The sequence below is a fragment of the Gossypium raimondii genome, chromosome 12 (genome assembly GCF_025698545.1).
Source record: "Gossypium raimondii isolate GPD5lz chromosome 12, ASM2569854v1, whole genome shotgun sequence".
Lineage (NCBI taxonomy): Eukaryota > Viridiplantae > Streptophyta > Magnoliopsida > Malvales > Malvaceae > Gossypium > Gossypium raimondii.
The window spans coordinates 40749696-40775444 of record NC_068576.1 but is presented as its reverse complement, the minus strand read 5'-3'; the positions used below and the strand labels follow the sequence as shown (position 1 = coordinate 40775444).

The 25749-nt window shown below is 29.8% G+C and overlaps 2 protein-coding genes across 9 annotated transcripts; both read right to left on the bottom strand.

Annotated features, from left to right (window-relative positions):
* Nucleotides 1–12778: 12778 nt before the first annotated feature.
* LOC105764146 (uncharacterized protein At5g23160) lies at nt 12779–14102 on the bottom strand. The gene is made up of 2 exons (XM_012582640.2): nt 13599–14102; nt 12779–13415 (listed from the first exon to the last, which is right to left on the bottom strand). The coding sequence occupies exons 1-2, from the start codon at nt 13953–13955 to the stop codon at nt 12945–12947; spliced, it is 828 nt and encodes a 275-aa protein (XP_012438094.1). The 5' UTR covers nt 13956–14102; the 3' UTR covers nt 12779–12944.
* A 7672-nt stretch (nt 14103–21774) lies between these two features.
* Nucleotides 21775–24380, bottom strand: LOC105764145 (protein YELLOW LEAF 1, choloroplastic). Of its 8 annotated transcripts, XR_008191748.1 has the most exons (5): nt 23959–24370; nt 23502–23669; nt 23195–23407; nt 22196–22313; nt 21775–22112 (listed from the first exon to the last, which is right to left on the bottom strand). XR_008191748.1 is itself a non-coding variant. In XM_052624825.1 (4 exons), the coding sequence occupies exons 3-4, from the start codon at nt 23343–23345 to the stop codon at nt 21916–21918; spliced, it is 348 nt and encodes a 115-aa protein (XP_052480785.1). In that variant the 5' UTR covers nt 23346–23398; nt 23567–23669; nt 23959–24380; the 3' UTR covers nt 21775–21915. The 8 variants fall into 8 exon arrangements, 5 of the variants coding, with proteins under 5 accessions (XP_052480785.1, XP_052480783.1, XP_012438093.1 ...); XR_008191749.1 differs by having other exon boundaries at nt 21775–22280; nt 23959–24358; XR_008191747.1 differs by having other exon boundaries at nt 21775–22313; nt 23959–24353.
* Between the last annotated feature and the right edge of the window lie 1369 nt (nt 24381–25749).

Sequence of the window (25749 nt, the reverse complement as noted above, 5' to 3'; positions counted from 1 at the left end):
AACTCAAATTAAAATATTAATAAACTATTATTTATTTATTTAATTAATCTAAAATATCTCCAACATCATCATTATCTTCTAGATTTCTCTCTCTTCTAAATGACCATTTTTCCCTTTATGATCTTTTAAAATTCCATCCCCGAGTCATCACTTAATTTGATAAAATTACAATTTAGTCCCTCAAAATTTTTTACCTTTTCAATTTGGTCCTAATTCATCCATTTTCCTTATTTTCTAGATTATTCCACCCTTAAAATGTTTGCAGTATCAGTCCTTCAAATTTTTCATATTTACACTTTACCCCTTAATTTTTGAGTATTTACTCTTGGTCAACAAAAATTTTCTCACTTTTGCGAATTAGTCCTTTCTTGCATTAATGTGTCATGATATACTTCCCAATGTTGACATAAATCAAAATTTTCCTCTCTTTTTTGTCACTTTATTTCCTTATTTTACTATATCAAGGATACCAACTTTCTTACTATAGTAATTTTCAGGGTATTACATACATATGTCATATAGTGCTATACCATTCCAACTTATGATATTACAACCATGTCAAATAAGTTTCTTATTAGATTTTCCAGCTTGTCCATATCTTTGCCGGAGAACTATGGTAATTTAATTTTGGATATTCAGCACTGGATTGATTACACAAGTTGTAAGTTAGGATTGTTCATATAAGTGTTATTCAATGTTGCTTGCACAAGCTGTAGAGAATCCGTAACATATGTTGGATCTCAACCATCAATAACTAAGTCTCTGACCAGCACCCGGTCTGTATCATTTGGGTATGCTCTCATAAGTTGTAGGTCGAGATTGTTATGCTAACTCTATTTGATTCTGCTTGCACAAGCTGTAGAGAATCCGCAACATATGTTAGAACTCAGCTATCGATAAAGTAGTCCTTGACAAGCACCCAATTCCTTTAAAACGATAACGATTTACTATTCATATTGTAACATTTACTTAATTCTCGTGGCATTGTTTTGTATACTTACATTTTAATCACTCTAATATAATCATTTATACATATCATTTTACTATATAAACATTTTACAACCATCAATTGCCACCTACTTATTCATAAACTATATTACATACTTTATAATTTAATCCGTTAGTGTTAAAACTTAACATTTCCATAACAGATTAAACTAACAAACAAGATATTATAATAATTTAATAATTAAAATTAACATAATAAGTTCTATATGAACTTACGGAAAAAAATAATCGATAAGGTGTCAAGGACTATTCCATAATTTTTCTTTTTCTGCGAATATCATCTTACTAGTTTAATTCCTAATCTAAATCATGATTTAACTCAATTATCAATTCTAAACACCATTTAACAACATGTTATAACTATATATCAATTCAATTTCATTTATAAAAATTCTCACAAGTTTTACATTTTATTCTATTGAGTCCCTAAAATCGAATTTGCCATAACTATCAAATTTGAGCTTTGATTTTGAAACAGATCTCAATTTCATCCTTCTACATCCCTATAATAACTATAATTACAATGATTTCATGCCAGTTTCAAATTATTCACACTTTAGTCCCTATGTTCAAAATTAACAATTTTCACTTTACAAACTAGTTTCACATCTAAGCTTAAAATCTATAAATTTAGTACCAAAATATTCAAGATTCAACAATTGAAAGTTTTATAAACTTTAACAGTTTTGCAAAATAATCCCCCAGCTAGTTAAATCAAGCTTCTTGGATCTCAAAAACATAAAAATTGCAAGAAAATGATTAAATTAAGCTTACCAATCAATGACTTAAAGTTTAAAGCCCTAGGACCGGTTCTCCCCTCTTCAAAAATTTTGGTTTCGTGGTTGAGGAAGAAGATAAGAAAGTGATTCTCTTTCTTTCCATCATTTTCCATTTGTTTTTAAATATTATAACATTTTTACTTATAAAAATTATAATATAATTTTAATCAAATAAGCTTAACAAACCATCCACCACTTACTAAATGGGCTAATTTTCCATTTAAACTTTGTTTTAATTACTAAAGAACCCCTTTAGCAATTAAAAATCTATAGCGATTAACTTTTACCACTTTTATGATTTAGTTCATATACCTTAATTAATCATTAATTCGGATAAATTTCCTATCCAAAATTTAATTCAACTATATAATAAACCCTTAAGTATTTAATAAAATATTTATAAGCTCAGTTTGCAAAAACAAGATCCCGATACCTTATTTTTTAACACCACTGACTTTAGGGTCAAAATATTTGTATCTTAACTAACTATCCAATTAACAAATTCATTAGACCAACATTCAATATAATATTATAATTAAGTTGTAAATATTAATTAATAATACTTATTGACTTGATCGTCAGAGAACGAAATCCCGAAACCACCATTTTCGGCACCACTGAGAAATAGGCTTTTACATGGAAACTATCGTATATTGTATTGTATAAAAGATTGAGTTGAAATTGATCATTTAATTGTTTGAATTGATTGTGATTGATCGTAGTTGCTCTGGAAATGAATGTGACACCTTATAACTCAAACCCAACAATCGAGTCGAGTAACGGTGGTACAAGATAAAAAACCAAAAGTTTGATATGTTGATATGAACATTGTTCCACTTCTGTTCAAATGAAAATGGAACAACATATAAAAAAAAAAACTGGAACAACATTCTATGTTTTGGTTGTCCAAAAAAAAAAAAGCTTAAGTGTTGGAGTTTTTGAGGACTAGTATTGTAACACCCCCTCACCTAGTCCAGTCGCCAGATCCAAGTTATAGGATGTTACAACAGTCAATGGAACAATTGCATTCAAAACTAAATTCAAGAATATAAAATAAAATGCAATGATTACATATATCATGCATAACAAACAAAACCGAGTCTAAGTCGAGCTTACAAAAGCTCTGAAATTGACCCCAATACAAACATGGATCAATTTGTAACATTTTCAAAAAATAAAGGTAATCATGCAAAGAAAGGGTCACACGGCCGTGTGTCCAGGCCGTGTAACTCTTTGAAGTTGTGTGGATCAAATTGTAAAATCTCATCAAAAGTCACACGGTCGTGTGACTGGGCTGTGTGAAAAAACTAGATGACCAAATCTACAATACTCACTTGGGTGTGTGGCAAGCCCGTGTGACAAACAGGAACTATGTGATACAAATGCTTCCTATAATTACCAGTGAGCACATGGCCGTGTTACCTGCCCTGTGTGACAAACGGTCGTGTGTCAGCCCATGTGGTGCAAAAATGTGCCTTTTGGTGCAAGTTACCAAATCCAATCTTTCAAATAGGCCAAGTATATATATATTTATCAACTTCTAAACTTGTCCAAAGTATTCAATATCATACCAAAGCATACCACAAATCAACATCCTTAACATCTAACCATTATGCCTCATTGGCACCAATTCACAACATGGTTATATAAGCATTACAAGCCATTCAAGTCAATTGATACAATCCTATTACATTTATACCACACTAATCCAACCCTTTTTACAATTAAATTTGACCATTTGAGAGCTTCAACCATTATGAACCATAATACCATTTTGTACATTTTAAGCACTTTAATGAGGCATTCAAAAGCCAACCACATTTATAGTTCAAACACATGGAAACTTCCATTTACACACATATATAATTCAATCCCTATATACATATTATATACACATTCAAAACAAGCACTATTGTAACAACTCGGTTTGACTCTAATCGGAATAGTGGTTTCGGGACCACAAATCCGAATTAGAAAAATATTTTAATATTATTTTATGTGTTTATTATGTGTGAATTTACTAGTGTGAAAATTTCGTGCTTTAATTTCGCCATTTGAGTGTCCGATTAAATAAAAGGATTAAATCGCGTAAAATAAAAATTTAATGGTTAAATATGAAAGTGCCTAATTATTGTTGTCTTTATAATTTAGAGGTTTTATGATGCAATTAGCCCACTATGTAAGTTAGTGGGTGGCAAAGGACTAATGTAACCTTATTATATATGTTTAATATATATATGTAAAGGATAATATAGTAAATTAATAATAAGGTTAATATATGTTTAAATTAACAAATTAAAAAGCCATGTTCTTTATCTTTTGGCCGAATTTGAAAGAAAATAAAGGGGTTTAAAGCTTTGTTTCATTCGTCACTTTCAAGTTTTGATTAAGGTATGGATTTTATTCGGTTTTTGATGATTTTTATGTTTTTGAGATCGTTGCTTCGAGTATTATCCGACCCATGCTTGAATTTTTTATTTTGATGAATATTTTGATGCTATGCCATGATGAATAATTGTGTTTTGTGATGTTTGATAATGAATAATGAAAAATATGTTTTAGATTAATATGTTTTGTATTGTAATTTTTGGTGAAATTGAGTAATTAGGGTTAAATTGCAAAAATAATATTTTTAGAGACTAAAATGTGAAATAAATGAAATGTGTGGACTTGTATGAAGACAAGGAACATTTGGCCCTAGCTTAGTGTGGGCAAATTTTGTGTATTTTGTGTTTTGTGCAAAAATGACTAAATTGCAAAAAGTGTAAAATGTTAGGGGCAAAATGGTAATTTTCCCATTTATGTATTTTTGGACTTAATTGAATGTTTTTATGAATAAAAAAATTAAATTTGATTATGTTTAGATCAAGAAACGAAGAAAACGGATTTGGATCGAGGAAAAACGAAAGTAATCGAATAGTCGATCGTGTCCGCTGATATCCGAGGTAAGTCTGATAGCAAATAAACATCATTACATTAGTATATATATGTTCTATAAGCAAAAATATAATGATATGAATTGTATAAATATGTTAACCGAATGTATACATATGTTTTTAATTTATAAGTTAAAAATAAAATGTATGAATTGTATATATATATATATATATATATATATGTTAGTCAATGTATATAAGAGTTTTATAAGTTAAAATAAATTGCATAAATTTTATATATATATTTTCCGAATATATATGCTGAGTTTTGTAAGATGAATGAAATTTAATGAATTACATATATGTTAATGTAATGTATATATATATGTTTTGAATTTTATGAGTTAAAATAAAATGTATGAATTGTATATATATATGTGTGTTAGTTAATATATATTTGACTTTATAAGTTAAAATAAATTGCATAGATTATATATATATATATATATATTTAGCGAATATATATATATGCTGAATTTTGTAAGTTGGATGAAATTTAATAGATTTCATATATGTTAGCGAATGTATGTATTGAATTGATAGGTTGAAATTAATCACATGAATTATATGTATGTTAGTCAATGTATGCTTTGAGTTTTATAATTTGAAGCTTATAGTATAAAAGAAAATATATATAATAACCGAATGCGGTATTGAGTTCTATGTTTGAATTTAATGATATGAACTATAGAGATGTTATTCGAATATATGTTTGCTACGAAGATTGGAATAAAATTTGATTCTTGCTGAGATACGATTATTGAAAAGATTTATATGAGATATAAAGAATATCTAGATTTTCTTATAATGAATTTTGTGAAAGACCAATTTCATATCCGTGGTATTCAGGCTCGATGCCTAGCAGATGTAATGCCGGTGAATTAATTCGGACTTTAAGTCTAGCAGGCTAAGTGCCGGTGAGCTGAATCAGGTTATAAACCTCTCAAGCTAAGTGCCGGTGATCTGAATCAGGTTATAAACCTAGCAGGCTGAGTGCCGGTGACCTGAATCAGGTTATAAACCTAGCAGGCTAAGTGCCGGTGATCTGAATCAAGCTATAAGCCTAGCAGGCTAAGTGCCGGTGAATATGTTAAATTAAGTAATTATATGCATTTGATATATATAAATATATAAATGATTTTGGGTTATATATAATGGATAAGTATATGAATATTTATTTATATGTATTTGATGAGCTTATAAATGTTTGGATCTATGTGTTTAGTGAATAGGCATATATATTGGTTGATATGAAAATTGTTGAATATACATGTATGCAATCGGCACATGTGGATTAGAAGTATAAATGTGCATTTGATTCATGTAGTTGATAAGTAAAAATATAAGCTTTTGACATATGTATTTGAAAGATCATAGATATGCATTCGATGAAATGCAAATGATAAGTATATTTGGAATTAGTATATGCAATTAATGATTATGTATGTAACTTGATCATAAGCATATAATGATTATACATATGTTCGTTTATATGTATTTTAGATATGCTATAAACTTACTAAGCTATAAAAGCTTACTTTGATTGTTTTTGTCCATTTGTTTTATTGATTTTGGAGACGCGTTACGAGCTCGGGGATCATCAGCATAGTCTATCACACTATCGACTTCTTTTGGTATTTTGTTAAAAATTTGAACTCGATCTTATGGCATGTATAGGCTTGAGTATGTTTTTGGTTAGTTTTGGATCGTAAAATATAAATAGCCATGCGAAAATGGTTTAATTTCCATGTTTGTGATCAGTTTGGTTTAAAAATGGTTAGAAGAGAGATGTTTAAAATTTTGCATTTTGTTTTATATTAGACCAAGCGTATTATTTTTAAATATATATATATATAATATATGTATTGATTTTGAGATGGTTGTGTTTGTTTGGTAATGCCTCGTAACCCTAATTCGGCGACGGATACGGGTTAGGGGTGTTACAACTATATAGGGACCATTTCATAATCTTTCAAAATCAAGACTTAACCATATTGAAACCTATTTACATGCCACATAACCGGGTAAAAAATAATTCAAAAGTCTACCGAAACTAAAGCGAGATAATGTGAGCTATGGAGTGGTCCGATCTATCGAGTTTCGTAAAATGTTCACTATAAAAATAGAAAATAAAATGGAGTAAGCATTATAGATGCTTAGTAAGTTCATAGGTGTTAAAACAATAAACTTACCTCATTTCATAATTAAACATTTCAAAATAACAAATTTAACTACATTTCCTATCACAACATATCACAACCATAAGGTAAGTATTTCATATGCAATCATATAATCCATCAATTTGTTTGTACAATTCAATTTAGTATCATTTCATTAGAAATATCAAACAATACATCATTTTCTCAATCAAAACATATGAACACATATAATCGTGTAAACACATTCATTTCCAACTATTATACCGAATTAGACAATACATTTCTTCTTGAAATCATTAGCCTGATGAACTGTAATAAAAAATACAGATACAGAGGTAACTACACTATACCAATAGGCACCAAAGTGCTAAGCAGTATGCATCAAAGTGCGAATCACTAGGCACCGTAGTGCAAATCAATAGGCACAATAGTGCAAATTAGTAGGCATTGTAGTTAAAATATCGTAAAAGCGTGCAACTAATCCTATTGGCGTGCCAATTGTATCCTATCATATGTTCAATCGAGCTAAATACACATATCAGAACGATGTTTTACAATTCAATCATTTCTCACCTTTGTGTACCATTTTGAATACATTTCAAAATACCATTTATATAACAAAAACTCATTATTTAAACAAATTCAATACATTTATAAACATAACTACACCATATGAACTTACCAGGAACAAACAACAATAATAGAAGTGTCAGGACTAATCTACAAATTTTCTATTTCCTCGATTATCTATCGATTGATTCAATTATTGATCTATAAGATAATTCATTTCAAAATATCAGTTCCAATTACCTTATAACCTCCTATTCAAGGCATATGACAACTTAATTTCATTTTACACAATTTTCATAATTTTTACATTTTATTCAATTTAGTCCTTAAAACCAAAATTATCATATCTTATCACATTTAAGCTTCATTTTTCAATCCACTTTCAATTTTATCCTTCTACAACCCTACATTATCTAAAATTATAGAAAGCTCATGCTAATTTCAAATTATTATCATTTTAGTCTCTAAACTCAAAACTAACCAATTTCACATTACAATTTAGTCCATAATCAACTCTAAGCTTACAACCAAGCTATTTAACATCCAAAAAGCTTCAAACACAACAATGTCAACTTTTAAAATCTTTAATATTTTTATGGTTTAGTACCTAGGATAGCTAACTCGAGACCTCAAAAACATAAAATCTACGAAAAACAAGCTTGGTTCACTTACCATGCAAGAGGGCCAAAGGTTACAAGCTCCAAAAATGGCTTCCTTATTCTTTTTCTTTTTGTTTGTTCGATGAAAGCAGAAATGTGATGAAGATGATCACTTTATTTTTGTTTTATTAAACATTAACTTATATTTTAACATAATTTTAATAAAAATCCAAGCATTAATCGGTCACTAAAATAAATTATGGCCTAATTTCCATTTTAATCCTTAAACAATTATTATTTACCCCATTTAACTAATAAAAATCAATAGAAATCAACTTTTATAATTTTTATGATTTAGTCCTTGTACCTTAATTACTAATCGATCAATAAAATTACTGGACCAAAAAATCACTATAAAACTATAAATGGCTTGTAAATATTAATAAATAATATTTAATGGCTCGATCATCGTAAAATGAGGTTCCAAAATTGTCGTTTTTAGTGTCACTGAAAAATGGGTTGTTACAGGTATGAATTCAGTTAATGCTCCTATTCAAAGGTTGATGGCTAAAAGTTCATTTTTGCTGAAAAGATCGCTTGGTGAGGGAGAGAAATTTTGGAATCTTTGCTAAAAAGGGGGGAGAAATGGTAGCAACAAATGAAATGTTTCTGGTTATGGTTATTGCATTTTGCTTTATCAAAGGGAGAGATGATGTTGAATTTTTAAAGACTTTGTTTATTCGATGATGGTTTGTTACTTGTAATTTTTATGGATGGATATGAATTCATCTTATATCACATGCTCTATATCCCTTGATTTTATCTTTGGTTTTCTGAAGTATACTTGGTTGATTTTGTGATGAACAAGCTTGGTTGTTGATATGACGAGTGGTTGTTTGAGCATGGTCCTATCTTTTAGGGGGAGACATATTCTAATTCCCTTGGTTTGTGACTTGTTTGGATTGTGTGCTAATCAGTTGGTACAAGATTTTGTCAAAAATGTGAAATGGGGAGATTGTTGGAAACTTTGACTGCCTTGTTCAAACAACAGTTAGAACAAGGTATTTGGAGCAATCAAAGTTTTTAGTGTTGGCATATTTGACTTTTAATGGCTTATATTTTAATATTAGTTAACATCAAATGATAAGGGAATTTCGTGATAAATTAGAATATGATAATCACTCATTCCATTAGCCTTGAAGAAGAAGGAAATGAGTTTGAACTTAGGTGGACACTCATCATTATCCTTATCTTTCAGAGTATTACAAGTTGTTGAGGAGCTTATTTATAAAGGCTTTTCTATGATAAATACTAAAGATAATTAATGGGATAAAATCAACTTTTAAATTAGTGTTTCAAGCCTATCAAAACATTGTTGGTTGATCACTTGAAGAGGCCTGTAAATAGGTTGTCTATGCCACACACTACTATGAAGTTTTTAAGTGTCTTTAGCATTTGTATTTTGCTATTTTATTGGGTAAATTTGTGACACTCTTTTATGTATTCTTTAGAGAGTTTTATTGAGTATATTGTGAGGTATTTGGGAGGATGATTTGTAACAACTTGGGTTCGATATTGAAGTTGGAAATATTCATTTGTGTAAGGGTAGTTTAGGCTTTAGCCAATAGTTTATCCGAACGAATTCTGGAATAAAATCATTCTTTGATCGAGACTCCGTAGAGTAGGATTGTTAAATCCAAACTGCATTATCAAATATTGCCCGTTATTTCTCTTCTTACATTCCTCCTTATTTTACTTTGCCTTTAATATGTTTCGTTCGATTCTGTTCCAATCTCCGCTAGAACGAAATTGTTTTACAAACAACCAAGTTATCTGTTTGAACAATAGTTGGAACATAGTGCAAATTGAAGCTTAACTTAAGATTGATGATTTGATCAGTTAAATTGGTTAATCGACTTTTTCTGCACATTATACAAAATATATTTAAAATGTATATTTATTATGTATTATAAATACATTAAGTCATTTAAATCGATTGATTTGGTTATGAATTTTAATAAATTATAATTGATTGACTTAATATCTAAGTCAAGACCATAGACTAAACTACTAAAACTTAATTCATTTAGTTAAGTTGGTTATAATTGATTTTTGTTCATCATTTTGGTGGAGATAGCATTTGTTGCAAATAATAGTAAATATTTTTTGGAAAAAATTTAATTTACAAATAAAAATTGAAAATTATGATATTTGAATATTAATTTTTTTGAAGTAATAATTTTCTTTTGTATAATTACAATTATTTCCGCCTGTTTTAAGGTTTGAGATTAAAGCAAAATTCTCTAAAAAAATAACAACTCTAGAATTTGAATTTGGTTCAAATGGGTGTGAAAAAAGTCCACTTTTGTCTCTTCCAATGATTTTTTTTTATAAAATTTGGATAACAGACCATTATTCTCGAATCAAACTTAAAGACATTTTCAACCATAGGTTTTTAGTAGGAACTAGATAACTTCTTCATTCGGCTGAGTAAGATGTTATCCCTGTAACTTTCAAGCATTTTGATTAGATAAAAATAAAATTAAATACAATATTATGGTTATATAATCTTGATATGAAAAAGTAATACAAAAATATAATAATATGATATGATACTAAAATTCTATCACACGATATGTGTTTAAAACTATGTATTTAGAACATAGAGTCGTGTTTAAAAATAATATACAATAAATAATGAAATATTTGTTTTGAAACTAAGTATTAATAATAACACATTAAATATGTACGATACTAAAATGAAAAATATTAGATTAACTTGTGACACCAACTCAATCAACAACATTATCAATATTAGAAATTTTATCACATGTGTATGTGTGTAGAAACAATGTACTTAGAACCAGGATGTTAGTTTAAAATAAAATACAATAAATGATAAAATGTATAATTTGAAACTAATTAATAATAAAACATTAAATATGTATGATATTAAAATTTAAAACAATAGATTAACTTATGAGTAAAATAAAATTTAAACACGTAAATACATCATATTAAGAATAGTAAATACACTACAACTATTTATCATGGTGTTTTCATTGATCTTGAGTTAGTGTCGAGTTGACTTGTGACACCAACTTGATCAACAAAATTATCAATATATACTATTAAAAAATATTGAGTTGGCAATTGAGTGCCAAGTGTGCCCACTCCCTCGGCACTAAAATTGTGTGAAGACAATTTTCATATTTGAGATATTAGTAATTTATTGAACGATATTTATGGGTTGTGCTGAGTATATGGAAGATCTCTAGTCCATCAATGAAGATCATGTCACTTGGAAAACATATTTTGGAGATTGGATCAAAACGTATCACCCCATCTAATCCTTTGGATCATGGATATTGGATTGATTGAAACTCCAGTTGCCAAGAGTTTATGTTTATTCGACTTGTTATGATTATATTTTATTGAGCTTATCTTATAGTTGTTTTAGTGGGATTGTGATAGATCTTCTTACGTTAGCAAGTCTCAAAATGTTCTATATAATTGAGAGACTTGTATAGGTTATTGTATAAAGAGAATTAAGCACTTAATCTGTTCTTGTGAAGAACCTTATTCTATAAGCACATCTTGATAGTAAAACCTTTGTGTTGTGGTTGTACTTGTTGAATTCATAAGAGGTAAATTTAGCGGTGAAAGCATTGGGTCTTTAAGGTACAAAGGTGAGGAAAATTGTCACGGGGTGTGATAGGTTAGGATCACTTGTTGTAATTGTTGAAGAGAAAGAATATTTCTCACTGAGTTTGGCTTCACAAACATAGGGAAACTGAACTGTGTAAACAACTCATTGGTGTTTGTCAGTGAAATAGTGTCCACTCCCTTGCCACTCCTTCATTGAGATAGTTTGTTTCCAAGCAACTGTTTTGGACTAACATTACAATTGATGAAGGTAATAAATCATGCATAATATACTATTACAATGTAAATAATATATTTAAATAAAGTTTTGGTTCATAAAGTTAATATTTTATTGACGCTAGTAGCATAGATTCAAATCCAACAACGTGTAACTTTTTATTATTATTTTAATTAAAAGATTAAAATACTCTTGAATAATATAACTTACTTTAATTATCAAAGAACATTTTCAAATTTCTCTAATCGAGTTAGTGCTCGGTTGATTTGTAACACCAATTCAATGAGGGACTTAAATAATAGTATAAATATATAAATATTTATGAAGAATATGAGATATTCACATATTAAAATTTAAATGAATATAACAATGGAAAAAATTAATGTAAACCATATAATTGAAAATTTTAGATTTGTGAATGGGTTGAGAAACTTAGAACAAATTAATAGGTGGAGGTTGACTACTTTCTTTTAATCTATTAAATTGTTAAATATTTTATACAACATTTGAAATTTAAGAGGATATATAACATCTTACTCAACCGGGCGAAAGAAATTTAAAACTTGTGGCGTTCATAAGTTTGATCTGTGATCTGAGTGTTTCCCAGAAAATGAATAAAATAAACCAAGTTGAACATAGGTTCATACATTCTTCTGTCGTTAATGCCGAACGGGACAAGTAAAGCTGACCGCCGTGTTTGAGCCAACACAGAGTCCACGTCCCCATCTCCCACGTGCAAAGTCACGTGACAAAGAGCACCAATTTGACAAATATATATATCTTTCATTCTAGACTGAAACACATTGGTCCACAGTTTCACAAATGTTTAATTTTAAACAAAATATACCTTACCAATTAAGACTCAGACTTTTTTATAAATAAAAAATAAAAAAATCATTGGTAATTAATTTACACAAAATGCCCATCATTGGCCACACATTACCAAAAACAGAAGATACATACACTTTTTACTCAAAGAAAGAAGATAGATACAGTGCAAAAGAGATATTTCATAAGGTGATCCGGTTATTCCTGTGGAGCAAGCCTTCCAGCACCACCTTCTTCTTGTACTCCTTGGAGTTCAAATATGAATCATTCAAACTCTGGGTGCTTTCAACACCACCACCACTACTACTTCCATTACCATTCACTCTGGTTCGAAAACGAGGGCAAAAGTACAACCATGCCGACGTACAAAGAATGGCACATAATCGACCCCAAACTAACATTATTATCAAGGTTACCACGATAACCGACATACCCAATTCGAAATTGTCCAGTCGGAGATCCTTTGAGTTGACCGGAGGAGCATGAATCCCATTATTCCCAACCCGTTGCCTCCCTTCTAGGACCGGTAACGAAACCGTATGGGACAACACGGTTTGTGTTTTTTTAGGTTTGAGTTTGGCCTTGGTGACCACCGAATCCGGTAGGCTTCTTGACCTTGTTGGTTCCGACAGTGACCCCGGCGCCGCCCATGTCTGAAATAGTGAAATATTAATCCAAAAGTTGTAAGATATGGCATAGATACTAGAATAGATAGATCATATATCACCCTCTTTTTTTTCTTTTTCTTTTTCTTTTTTAAATTTTACATACGTAATAATACAGTAAAGAGCTAAAACAAGCCTAGTGGATTCAAGTTTCAACACTTGTACACCAACCTCTTTAGTTGTTTCTCTTATAATTTGATTTGTGGAGGCCAGTCGCTGGTCAGCTTTGGAGTTTTGACGTGAAGGTATATGAGGTTTAGAGGAGGACTTTGTGCTATCCGGTAATTTCTTCTTTATCAGCTTTGATGTCTTGGTCTTCGTCTTCGCATGATCAACCTTGGCCTTGTCTGCGTTATTTACAGGCAGGGTTTTAGTGATGGACTTGGTGGGGCTTAAGCGAAACATTTGCCATAGCGAAGGGGTCTTCTTTTGGATGGGTTTTGGGTGGGACTTTTTGTTCATGGGGAACCCAAAACAACCGAGAAACCTACTGTGGTTTTGATGGGTGGGGTTCAGGGGTTCGGCCATGGAAGAAGAGGTTAGAGGAGGAGGAGGGGGAACGTCGACAGGCAAGAGGTGGAGGAAGAATGGCTGTCTCTCTTCTTGCCTCGCTCCCTAATACTAATACTAATACCAATATTATTCTATTCATACCAAGAAGGAAATAAACGAACGTACTGTTTCATTTTATTTAATTCGATTTGATTATTGTAGACAAATTTTGGATTGGTTTTTTTGGGAGGGAAGACTTGGACTTCGTGGCAGAGTCTTTGTTCTTACACGTCTTCATTATAATTTACAACTACACAACATCCTCTGTTGATTTAGTAAAATTTTACATTATTAAAAAATCTATTATTTTTCCATTCCTCAAATAAATTAATTATTCACTTTAATATATTCAAGAGGTAAAGAATGGCATATGAGAAGGGCCTTTAAATTTTTTTTAAATAAAACAATTTCAATAAGAAAATTTCTATAAAAATATGAAAAATATACATAAATAAGAGTTATTTATCATTTAATGGAGATTATTTTAATTAATTCTATTTTATTTTATTTATTTTAATATTATATTATCCTATAAAAGTTTTACGTTTAGAATATGAATTTTGTTTAAAATAAGATTAAATCCTTAAAATTATGGATAAAATAAAATGTAGAATATATTATTTATAATTAAAATTTATATTTATAAAAAATTTAATTATATTCCATAAGTAATATATCGACAATTTTATAACCTAAATTCAATACTTAAATTTCTAATATTTAATTTTTCAATACTTAATAATTTCTCATTTGAAAAATATCTATTAAATTATTAGTTAATTGAAACAAAATTGTATTCAAAATGTCCATTAACTCAATTCCAAATTCTTGGTTTTAGCCGAAAGGATGGAAAAAGGTAAACTCAAATTTAAATCCACCTAACCTTATAGAAAAACATTTTAATTTAAATTTCTCATTTTTTTCTTTTAAAATTGTTTTGATTAAGGCCCTATATGGTGAAATATTGAAAAAATCAACTGAAATTTCATATTTCAACCATTTAAATTTTAAAACACGTTTGATAACCCACGGTGAAAATTACTCAATAAATCTTTTTCTACAAAAAAAGCGTGAAAAATAATAAATAGATAAGACGTACTTTTCACGTAATATAGAATAAATTTAATTATTTTTTATTTATCCTATTTCATTTAACATTGTATTATCATTTATCAAACAATCTAATTGCATTCATTATTTAATTTTAAGTGATATACTTTTAGTATTTTTTTAAAACACTTAATTTTTCAATTTATCAAAATATTGGTGAAGAGAAAGAAATCGAGGATATTAAAAAAGAATAAAAAATTAATGTATGAATATTTTAAATTCCACTAAAATATCTTTATTAATATTTAAATATTTTGATCCAAGATTAAAAACCGGATCTCTTGGAAAGAAGTCCAGAACGTGTTTAACTTTTACAGCACGTTTGGTTCACTGTAAAGGAATAGAGGCGTAATGGAATAGAGGCGTAATAGGTAATTCTTTTGTTTGGTTGAATGTAATGGAATAGAGGCGTAATGGTATTCTTGTGTTTGGTTGAATGGAATAAAGGTGTAATAGCATAAGGAAAAAAGTTAAAATGACTAGAATACCCTTAGCAGAATTTTTTTAAGGTAGATGATTATTGTTATTGTTATTAAATTTTAATAAGATTATTAATATAAATAATAAATAATTTAATCATATTTTAACATAATTGTTATAAAATATAATTTAATAAAATATATAATTTAATAAAATTGTTAATAAATATTCTTATATGAAATTTACTAATAAAATCATAATATATAATACTAAAATATAATTTAAAATAATTATTATTAAATATAATTTAATAATAATATATAATTTAATAAAATTCTTATTCTTATATGAATTTACTAAAATCATAATATATAATTTAAATAATTATTATTAAATATAATTTATAATCTACTTTATTATTATTAAACGCAATACATATTTAATGTGCTAAAATATCATTTGTGGAACAAATAATTTAATTATTCTATAATAAAAAATATTAGCAGTAATAAATAACTTTAGAATTGTATTTTGCATAAACATAATAACAATGAATATTAACAAAAGGTTAAATGAGATTCATGAAATTCTATGTCACAATTCATATGTTATACGCTTTTGCCACATCAAAAGTTAGAACATTGTATATGACATACCATCCCAAATATTACAAATGAAAAAGTTACGAAAATGTCATCAACAAAACCATAAATTTTAATGGTCGCAAGAAATCTTGACCCATTCCAACCGTACATCAGAAGGTAAACTAAAGAAAACTACCATTTGAGTTGGATGATCTGGAATTTGACTCAATGCTTGAAACCGTTCATCCACAGTTAAACCTTCTATTTCACATAAGGTTGGATATAAATTTGCCGCTTTTTCTTGGATGCCCTGGTGAACTACCACATTGGAAGCAATACTCCTACTGATTTGTTCGCCAATTGCCCGCATGTTTTCAGCCAAAAAAGTGGCAGCATCATTAACTGAAGAAGAAAAATGACCACTCGCATCAGAATTCTTTTTTTTCCTCTTTGAAGATGATGAACCCCCTTGGTTTCTGTCTGATTGCGGCTCCGTAGCAGAAACATCCATGTCATCCAAAGAGACATTAGCATCACAGTCATAGTATTCGTTTCTTTCTTCATTAATATCTACAGCAGGTATATCCTCAGCATTTATTTCTTCAAGAACGTCAGCGGCTGTTTGAGCGTCTTTCCCAGTGGCTCGATCTTTTGCGTATATGGCAGTAAGTTGGTCGTAGTAAGGGAAACTACGATGTCTGAACTGACCGGCTTCTCTATGACTCTACAAAAATTAGGAAATCATATTAGTTATAAGTTTGGTAAAAATAAGATAATCAAGACTTGAACTCATTCTTAGCTTTAAATAAGAGTCCCAAACCGTATCTTCAGCAACAACGATCTGCCTATGGTCGTCCCAACCAAAACCGCTGTTGTTTTGGCCATTAAGTATGTCATACACGATTGACCAATCCCTTTTTAGTAACCTAATCCTTGACTCGATATTAGGTCTAGCCTTCAACATTGCATTAGGTAAAGCCTTTTCTAACATTTTTTCCAACTCGTTTAAGTAACCGGCTTTGAACCCTGTATCAGCGTTAAATGTTCCAATATTGTGCAAATCCACCATGCAGGAAACCAATGCTGCATCTTCTTCTGGAACCCATTTTCTTTTGGTTCCTCGAGATGATTGGGAAGGAACATTTGATTTCGAAACACCTGACATAATTATCTTAAGAAAAAAACAAATTAAAATTAAGTTTAATATCATGAATCAAAAGGTGAACACTTTATAAAATTAAACGAGTTCAATATCATGAATAAAAAACTCATAAAGAATAAAATTATAACACATGATGAATGAAAAGAAATCAAATGATCCAATTAATATATTATCCATATGTTTTTAATCACGTTGTTTACTTGATTATATCTAATGATTCAATTTTAATATATTATCCATATGTTTTTAATCAATTTGTTTACTTGATTATATGTAATGATCCAATTTTAATATATTATCCATATGTTTTTAATCAATTTGTTTACTTGATTATATGTAATGATCCAATTTTTATTTTATTTTATTTACTCATGATTGGATTAGGTTTAATTTATAATGGTTCAAAAGTCGATATATATGTAATATTATTAAAATAATATTTTTAATTTTAATTATTTAGATATATTTTAATTAATGAGTAGTATATGAATATACACATTTAATTAATGAGTTGTATATGAATATACACATTTAATTAATGCGTTGTACAAGTCTCGTAATTGTTCGGTTAAAATTTACAAACTACCTCAACTTAAGAAATTCGATCCCAAATTCAAATAATTCAATACCAATAAAAATCGACTTATTACATCAACACTTGCAAAATATAACTATAAAAATATTACTATGGAGTAAACCATAAAAAACAGTCCAATTTACTGGAATTGCAACTATAAAATACCTCTTGAAATGCAACTGCAGCTTCAGCTTGCCAACGATTTATGTCTGGAGCAAATCGGTAACTAACAGTCTAATACCTACAGAAGTTCACATAGAACATCAATTTACTGGAACCTCACTTGTAAGAAATTTAACAAGGGTGCTAATATACAAAAGAATTTACACTTTTAAGCATTTTAAGCAAAGTTACAGCAAAGGAATCACAGTCAATCAAACAGTCAATCAACCAATCAACCTAGTGATAGTCAGCCGCATTTTAAGCAAAAGAACGAGCAAAAGAACGAGCAAAAGAAAAGAAAGAACAAATAACAAGGGCAGAAGCATGCAATTCATTCAACAATATGAGGTCTATATCTATAGGTTCCGTAAAATACAAACAACAGGTTGCCATTCAAATGCCACAAGGATTTGGTTAAAAAAAACTAAACCTGAATCGTAGACACAGTAAGCATATTGTGAACCTTGAAAATATTGTGAACCTCCACAAGGAGGTGGAGTGCAAAAGGCAGAGAAGAATAGAAAACCAGAACCATTCAATCAAAAATAAGTTTTCCATCATGGGGCAAAAGCAGCAATAAGTCTCAATGAAACCCAAGGCACAGGTTTCTAAAACCCTACACAACATCATTGAAAGAAGAAACTATGATTTACTAAAAGAGTATATACTGAAAAAGCAAAAGGTACAATGGTTACCAAGGCTCTAATCAAGCTTTAGATACCCTAAAAGTCCTACAACAACAATAAAGGAAGATATATTTCAAAGAAAGAAATATAACTTTCGTAACATAATTCAACAATAGTGATGCTCGTGACTTTCATTCCAATCAATAATTTCAGAGCTCGGTGAAAAAGGTAAACAACAACAAGACTAAGTAGCAAAAGAACTACCCAATGTATCAGCTTCTTCTCGCCATTGGGCACATGCCAAAACCTTTGAAATTCATTAAGCATATGTCACACAGATGGTATCAAAAGCAGTGAAATATTGACTAGAACCATAGTGAATCACTAGGAAGGTAACGTACTTACAAATACCAGTTGGGATTAAACCAGAAAAAGGGTTCACAATATTTTCTCGGACAATTAAAATGTTTAATGGTTTTAAATTAGCAACTAATTACAAATGAATACAATAATTGATGAAATAGACGCAATAAAAGCATCAAGAAGGAAATGAAGCTTCATCCAGCAACAAAAGACTAATTTCAAGTATGACATTGCCAGTGAGATTGACATAGTTCATAAGATAAATGAAACTAAAGACCCATACAACATATCCAATGAGATCATACAACTATTTAATAGCATTACAATTTCATACTGTACTGGAGTTACTAAGGGCCAATTAACAGCCAAAAATACAATCTCATTGTAGAAAACCGCTAATAACAATGCATTCAGCTAAGGGTACGTATGAGTATAAACAAGATGCAAATCACATGAGAAAAAAAACAGAATGATAATCCTACAATCAAAATGTTCAACAAAGCCCTCAGATCTCATAGCTATATCTGGTCATTCACAGTATTAACAAACCGGTTTTCATTAAGAGAATTTATCAACCATCATCTCGTGTCAATAAGAAGATAAATAGAATTATAGATAGAAAGAATAGAGAAAGAGAACAGGAAAGAGGAGAGAGTTATCGACAGAACCGAAAAGGATAGAGAAATGAAGGGAGGAAGAGGAATAGGAAAAGGAATTGAACAACAGATGATGATAGTAAATGCTCTAAAGCGAAAATCAGTCAAACTGCTCCATTCAATGAGTTTTCCATCATTGGGCAAAATCCACTAAACCAAATCAGTTCTAAAAATAAACATTCGACCGGTGGGAATAATCGGTGGGAATAAACAAATAAAATGATAAAAAAGAAAATCATGAGGAAGAAAATAAAAATTCGAGATGAAAAAAGAGAAGAACCACTTACCGAAACAGTTGGGCCGGAGATCTGAGACGATGGAGTGAAACGGGAGGCGATTTCGGGAGGGACGGAGAGGGAGAGGGTGGAGGTGATTTTGCAGAAACAACTTCTGTTGGGAGGTCGATTTCAGCGATTTCGAAAGGGAGGGAGAGGGAGAGGCTGCAGGTCGATTTCGGCGAGGGTAAAACAGAGAAGGTTTTCGGGAATGCGTCCGTAATAGGGTAATCGTGATTTTTGGAAGGGAATGCAAATCGGCCAGGAAGCAGGGAATATCGCGTTTACGTCCGTAACCGCATAAGCCCGTAATAAGGCATTACAGCGAACCAAATGCAGGAATTGGTGGGGCGCGCGTAATAGAGGCGTAATTGCATACCCAACACGGTGAACCCAACAAGCTGTTAGTTTGTCCCTTCATTGCCTTCCAATTAATGCATGCGTTCACCCACCTATCTTGAGCACCCTAAAATGGTATACAGATTAATTTGGTTGTATAGTATTACTCACACAACCTAATTTCTCATTAGTTGAGGGAATGTATATATCATTCAAACCCTAACCTATTATTGGATAAAATGAAAACTAGTGAACTTCATTTAAACATTAAATTTGGATTTAAAGTTTATATTGAATTTAGGGTTTAGGTTATTGCAATGTTGTTTGAGCTCTAAAATTAAGATTTATATAGATTTCGAATTTTATGTTTTGAGTTTTAGATTACATATTTAGAGTTTATATTTATACTATTATTTAAGTTTCTGACTGAGTTAGTGTTACGAGTCATCCAGACACAAACTCCATTAGGAAAATTACAAAAATGTATTTTTGTAATTAAAATATATTAGTTTTTTTTTCATTTTAATAAAAACCAATAAAAATATGCATGCGATAGCATTTGAGCCCATGCTAAGGCCACGTTTGGTTCGCTGTATTGGAATAGAGGCGTAATGGAATAGAGGCGTAATAGCAAATCAATTGTTTGGTTGAATGGAATAGAGGCGTAATGGAATTGAGGCGTAATAGTATTCTTGTGTTTGGTTGAATGGAATAGAGGTGTAATAGCATAATGGAAAAAACTAAAATGACTAGAATACCCTTAGCATAAATTTGTTTGGGTAAATGATTATTGTTATTGTTATTTAAATTTTAATAAGATTATTAATATCGGTAATAAATAATTTAATCATATTTAAACATAATTATTATTAAATATATTATAATTAAAATATATAATTTAATAAAATTCTTAATAATCAAAATTTTATATGAATTTACTAAAATCATAATATATGATACTATAAAATATAATTTGAAATAATTAATATTAAATATATTTTAATTAAAATATATGATTTAATAAAATTTAAAATAATTATAACTAATAAATTTTCTTATATGAATTTGTATAATTTAAAATAATTATTATTAAATATAATTTAATAATAATAATAATATATAATTTCATAAAATTCATGATAATGAATTTTCTTATATGAATTTATATAATTTAAAATAATTATTATTAAATATAATTTAATAATGATATATAATTTCATAAAATTCTTGATAATAAATTTTCTTATATGAATTTATATAATTTAAAATAATTAATATTAAATATAATTTAATAATAAAATGTTCTTATATGAATTTACTAAAATCAAAATATAACTTGAGAATTACATTCTGCATCTTTTGTTTATCTTTTGTTGGTGACAGCTTTTGTTTATCTATATCTATACTGATTGAGTTGATGTCACGAGAATAGAAATATAGACTTTATAATAAGTATAGATGATATTTAATTTAGTCCTTTTTTAACTAAATATATTTGCTTGTTTGAATTAAGTCTACAAATAGTTCAAATATGCAATTGGTTCCAAAAATAGAAATATATCATGAAGAACGATATGCAATGGGTTCTCAAAAGCATGTAACATGAAGAACAACATGCAATAAAGGTTTTAAAAATGTTATCAATGTGTAGAGAATCTCTCATCATCTTCTTCGGCTGTCCCGGTAATCTTCTTCGCTTTCTTTATCCTTTAGGAAGCCTAGAAACGCGAGGAATCCGAAAAGGAAGAATTCACTTGACCAGTTGCCCCCACCACCTCCCCCGCCACCTCCACCACCATCATCGTCACGGGGAGGTAATCCTGAATCACCATCATCTAGCTGCGGTGACTTCTCCTTTGCTGCATTTCAATACATGATGTTAACTACGCTTTCTTTAAAATTATATGGTGTTCAAGCCAGTTGGATATACGATATATCCCACCATAGGTAAGGGAGTTCCTTAGAGCCAGGGATCTATCCCTGTCACCTGAAGGCTTAGGTGTTCATCACCAGGATTTTGCAAATAGCTACAACAAAGGCTATTCAAATAAGAACAAACCCTGAAAAATAAGGATATCAAGATACGAATATGTGTCAGATATGGAAATATTCAGTTTTCTCTAAGTTTTTCTGTATATTTGAAGAATCCTTTAAGGATCATATCCCATACCGATGGCCAAACATGCATCCACACGGGTATCAAACAAGGATCACATCCCATACCCATATCCTTATTCGACACTTTCCCCAAACCCAAGTAACATGGTTTTGTGTGTGGACATGTACATATACCATTTAATGTATTCTTGACAGAAACTATGATGAAAATTTTCACTTCAAATATTTTCCAACAAAATCTATTGTATAACTTTCTCAAAGAGGTTCTTTCATCGTCAGGCATGGGTGTTGAAACCAGATACTTTAAGAAAAATGAAGACTCTGACAGGGGTATAAAAAAGGGATACTTCAAGCAAAATGAAGAGTCGGAGAAACATAGCTCTGTATATTCTCTCAGTTGCAATATTTTTTGGTTTTCTTGCCTTATTCTCTAAATTTTCTTCCTCAATGAGGTTCTTTTTTATTTTTTGATTCTAGCTTTGCCCCTATGGCATGAACTTTGTGATGAATTAAAAAATTAAAGAAATATATAAAAATGTGTAAAATTACAATGAATCATTACTCCAAAGTTATAAACTAGTTATTCTAATACGATATTAAATTGCCAAGAGTGCAAAACAAATAATTTTCCAAGGATACCAGATCAGAAGGGACTTAAAAGGCCAACTAGACAGAGAAATTCAAGCAGATGCATCGCCGTATTTCATCATTGATATGTTGCATTTTGGATCATAATTCAAATTCAACTACAGATTATAGTTTAATATCCATCAGCATTAGATATTGCAGCATGCACAACTGCAGTAGGAGTTTGAAAGATTACCCTCGATAGAAGGCAAGCTAGCCAAAAATACTGACAAAGCAGGTGGTGTTGCTTTCAGTACTTCATCAAATGCCTTGGAGGATACACCGTCTACCATTGAAACTATGGGATTGGACAATGGGTTTGAAGCAGCACCAACAACTGTAGCCATGGGATTCGACAAATTGGGAGCAGCAAGAATTGCAGTAGTGGTGTTTGATGGAACTGTAGTTCCTACATTCAAACAAGTTCAGTCAGTTAAGTATCTAGCATTTCAATATGATTCAACAAGCATACAATTCAATGTTATAAAAGGTAAAAGCATAACATTTGCCACTCAAGTCATGTCAATTGCCGGAAGGTAAATGAGCAGAACTGCTAAAAGCTGGTGACCTTTAAAGCCATTATCAAGCCCAAAAGAACAGCAAAATGAAATAATTCGTTGTACATATCAGATATAGATTTTAAACATCCGACCCCAGCCTCTCTCAAAACCCTGAAAAATATACGAAAGATTGTATTATTAGATAAAATTTCAACGTTTAAAACAATGAAACCCCATCAAAAGAAACTGAAAAACAAATGAACATGTAGGTATTAATAATTAACAACCCTATAGAGGCTAAAAGAACACAAAAGAAACTGAAATAAAAATGACCCTATTATTTTTTATGATTCTCAATAGCAAAAACAACCTCAATAGGCATAATTAAATCCAAATTAAAATAACATCCATGGAATTCAATACAACAGAGATTAAAGGAGAAACAAAAAGAACTTGGAACCTTGAAGAAGGTGCTGGGTAGGAGAAAACTGGAGAAAGCAAAGGAAGATGCCGACTTTAAGAAAGGGACGAGAAGAACTGGGAAATGGAAACCCCACGTCTAGGAAGAAGGAGAAGAACAGGGCTCAAATAAAAATGCCTTAAAATCCTGCCGACTTTGAAGGCTGTTATTTTTGTAGAGGTGTGGGCGTGTGGAGAACTATGAGAAACAGAGGGAGCAAATCGGCAGAAAAGAAAAGAAAAGAAACGGAGGGAGCAAATCGGGCGAAACAGAAGAGGCAAAGGGGAACAGAAGAGGCAGAGGGTAAAACAGTGAGGATAAAGTGAAGCAGTATCTAAACTGAGCAAAAGGGACGGATTAGAAATCGGTGGATTTCACCGATTAGGTCAGTAATGGTTTAACCCCGTAATAGCAATACATTGAACCAAACAACGGATTAGAAGCGTAATAAGTGGGGCCCACCGAGCCAATACACCCAACCAAACATGCTGTAATTGAATTAATAAAACCTTAAGTTTACCATTCAATCAAAGCTTCATTTTAATATTTTTTTTACATTTTTATTTTAATATGCATAATTTATTATCTTCATCAGCTGTATATATTAATACTGTTGTTAAATAAGTTGGTGTCATAAGACAACTCAACACTAACTCACAATTTATGGCAAAACCATGATAAATAATTTTAGTGCATTTAGTATTGTTTATGTGTTTAAATTTTATTTTACTCATAATTTAATTTATTTTTTAATTTTATTACCATGCATTTTCATGTGTTATTATGTTTCATTATTTATTGTATATCATTTTAAACACATATTTATATTTTAAAGATGTAATTTACTTACACATGCGAGTATAATAGAATTTCTAGTTTAAACAAAATTATTAATATTTATTTATAAACCGTAGTAATAGAATTTCGCTGACCATATTCACGGAAATTGGATTGGTAGCACGGAGAAATTTGTTGGATTTAAGAAACTATTTCTTTTTAGAAAAAAAGTTGAAAGGAGAAATCTTGTCAGGATTTTCAACTTCACACTCATGTTTTTAAGACGTTAAATTGGTTATGAGCGCGTGTCTTTTTCCCCTAAGTTAGGTAATTAATGGGTTTTTTACATAAATAGTATAGAAAAAAAAATACTGAAATAGGATGTCAGAAAAAAAATTACCAAAATAGGTTACTTTTTCATTGGAGCCTATTAGGTAGGCGCCAATGAATAAAAAAATAATAATTTTTTTGAATAAAATATTTTTTTATATTTTTTTAATAATTTTTTTAAAAAAATACGAGTCAAAATACGGTCAACGGGTCGAGTTGGGTCGGGTGGCGCCTATCAGGTAGGCGCCAATGAAGGTGCCTCACAGAGAGGCGCCAATGAAGGTGCCTCATAGAGAGGCGCCAATAAATATTGTAATTATTTTATAATTAAATTTGTATTTGTAGTTTTGGATTAGTATTTTGTATGAATATTGTAATGTTGTAATTTTGTATGAATATTGTAATGTCGGGATATATTGTAATATTGTAATTTTTTGTATGAATATTGTAATTATTTTATAAATAATTTGTTAGTAATTTAGGATTATGTTATAAATTTTGTGTTTGTAATTATTTAAAATTTAATTTATTAGTAATTTAGGATTAAGCTATAAGTTGTTGTGTTTAGTTTAATATTTGGTGAGTTTACATATAAAGTTTATAAAAATTAAAAATCATTTTATTAAAAGTTTAATTATAACTGACTTTTTAATCATATAGTTGTTGTTAACTAATTTAATTTTT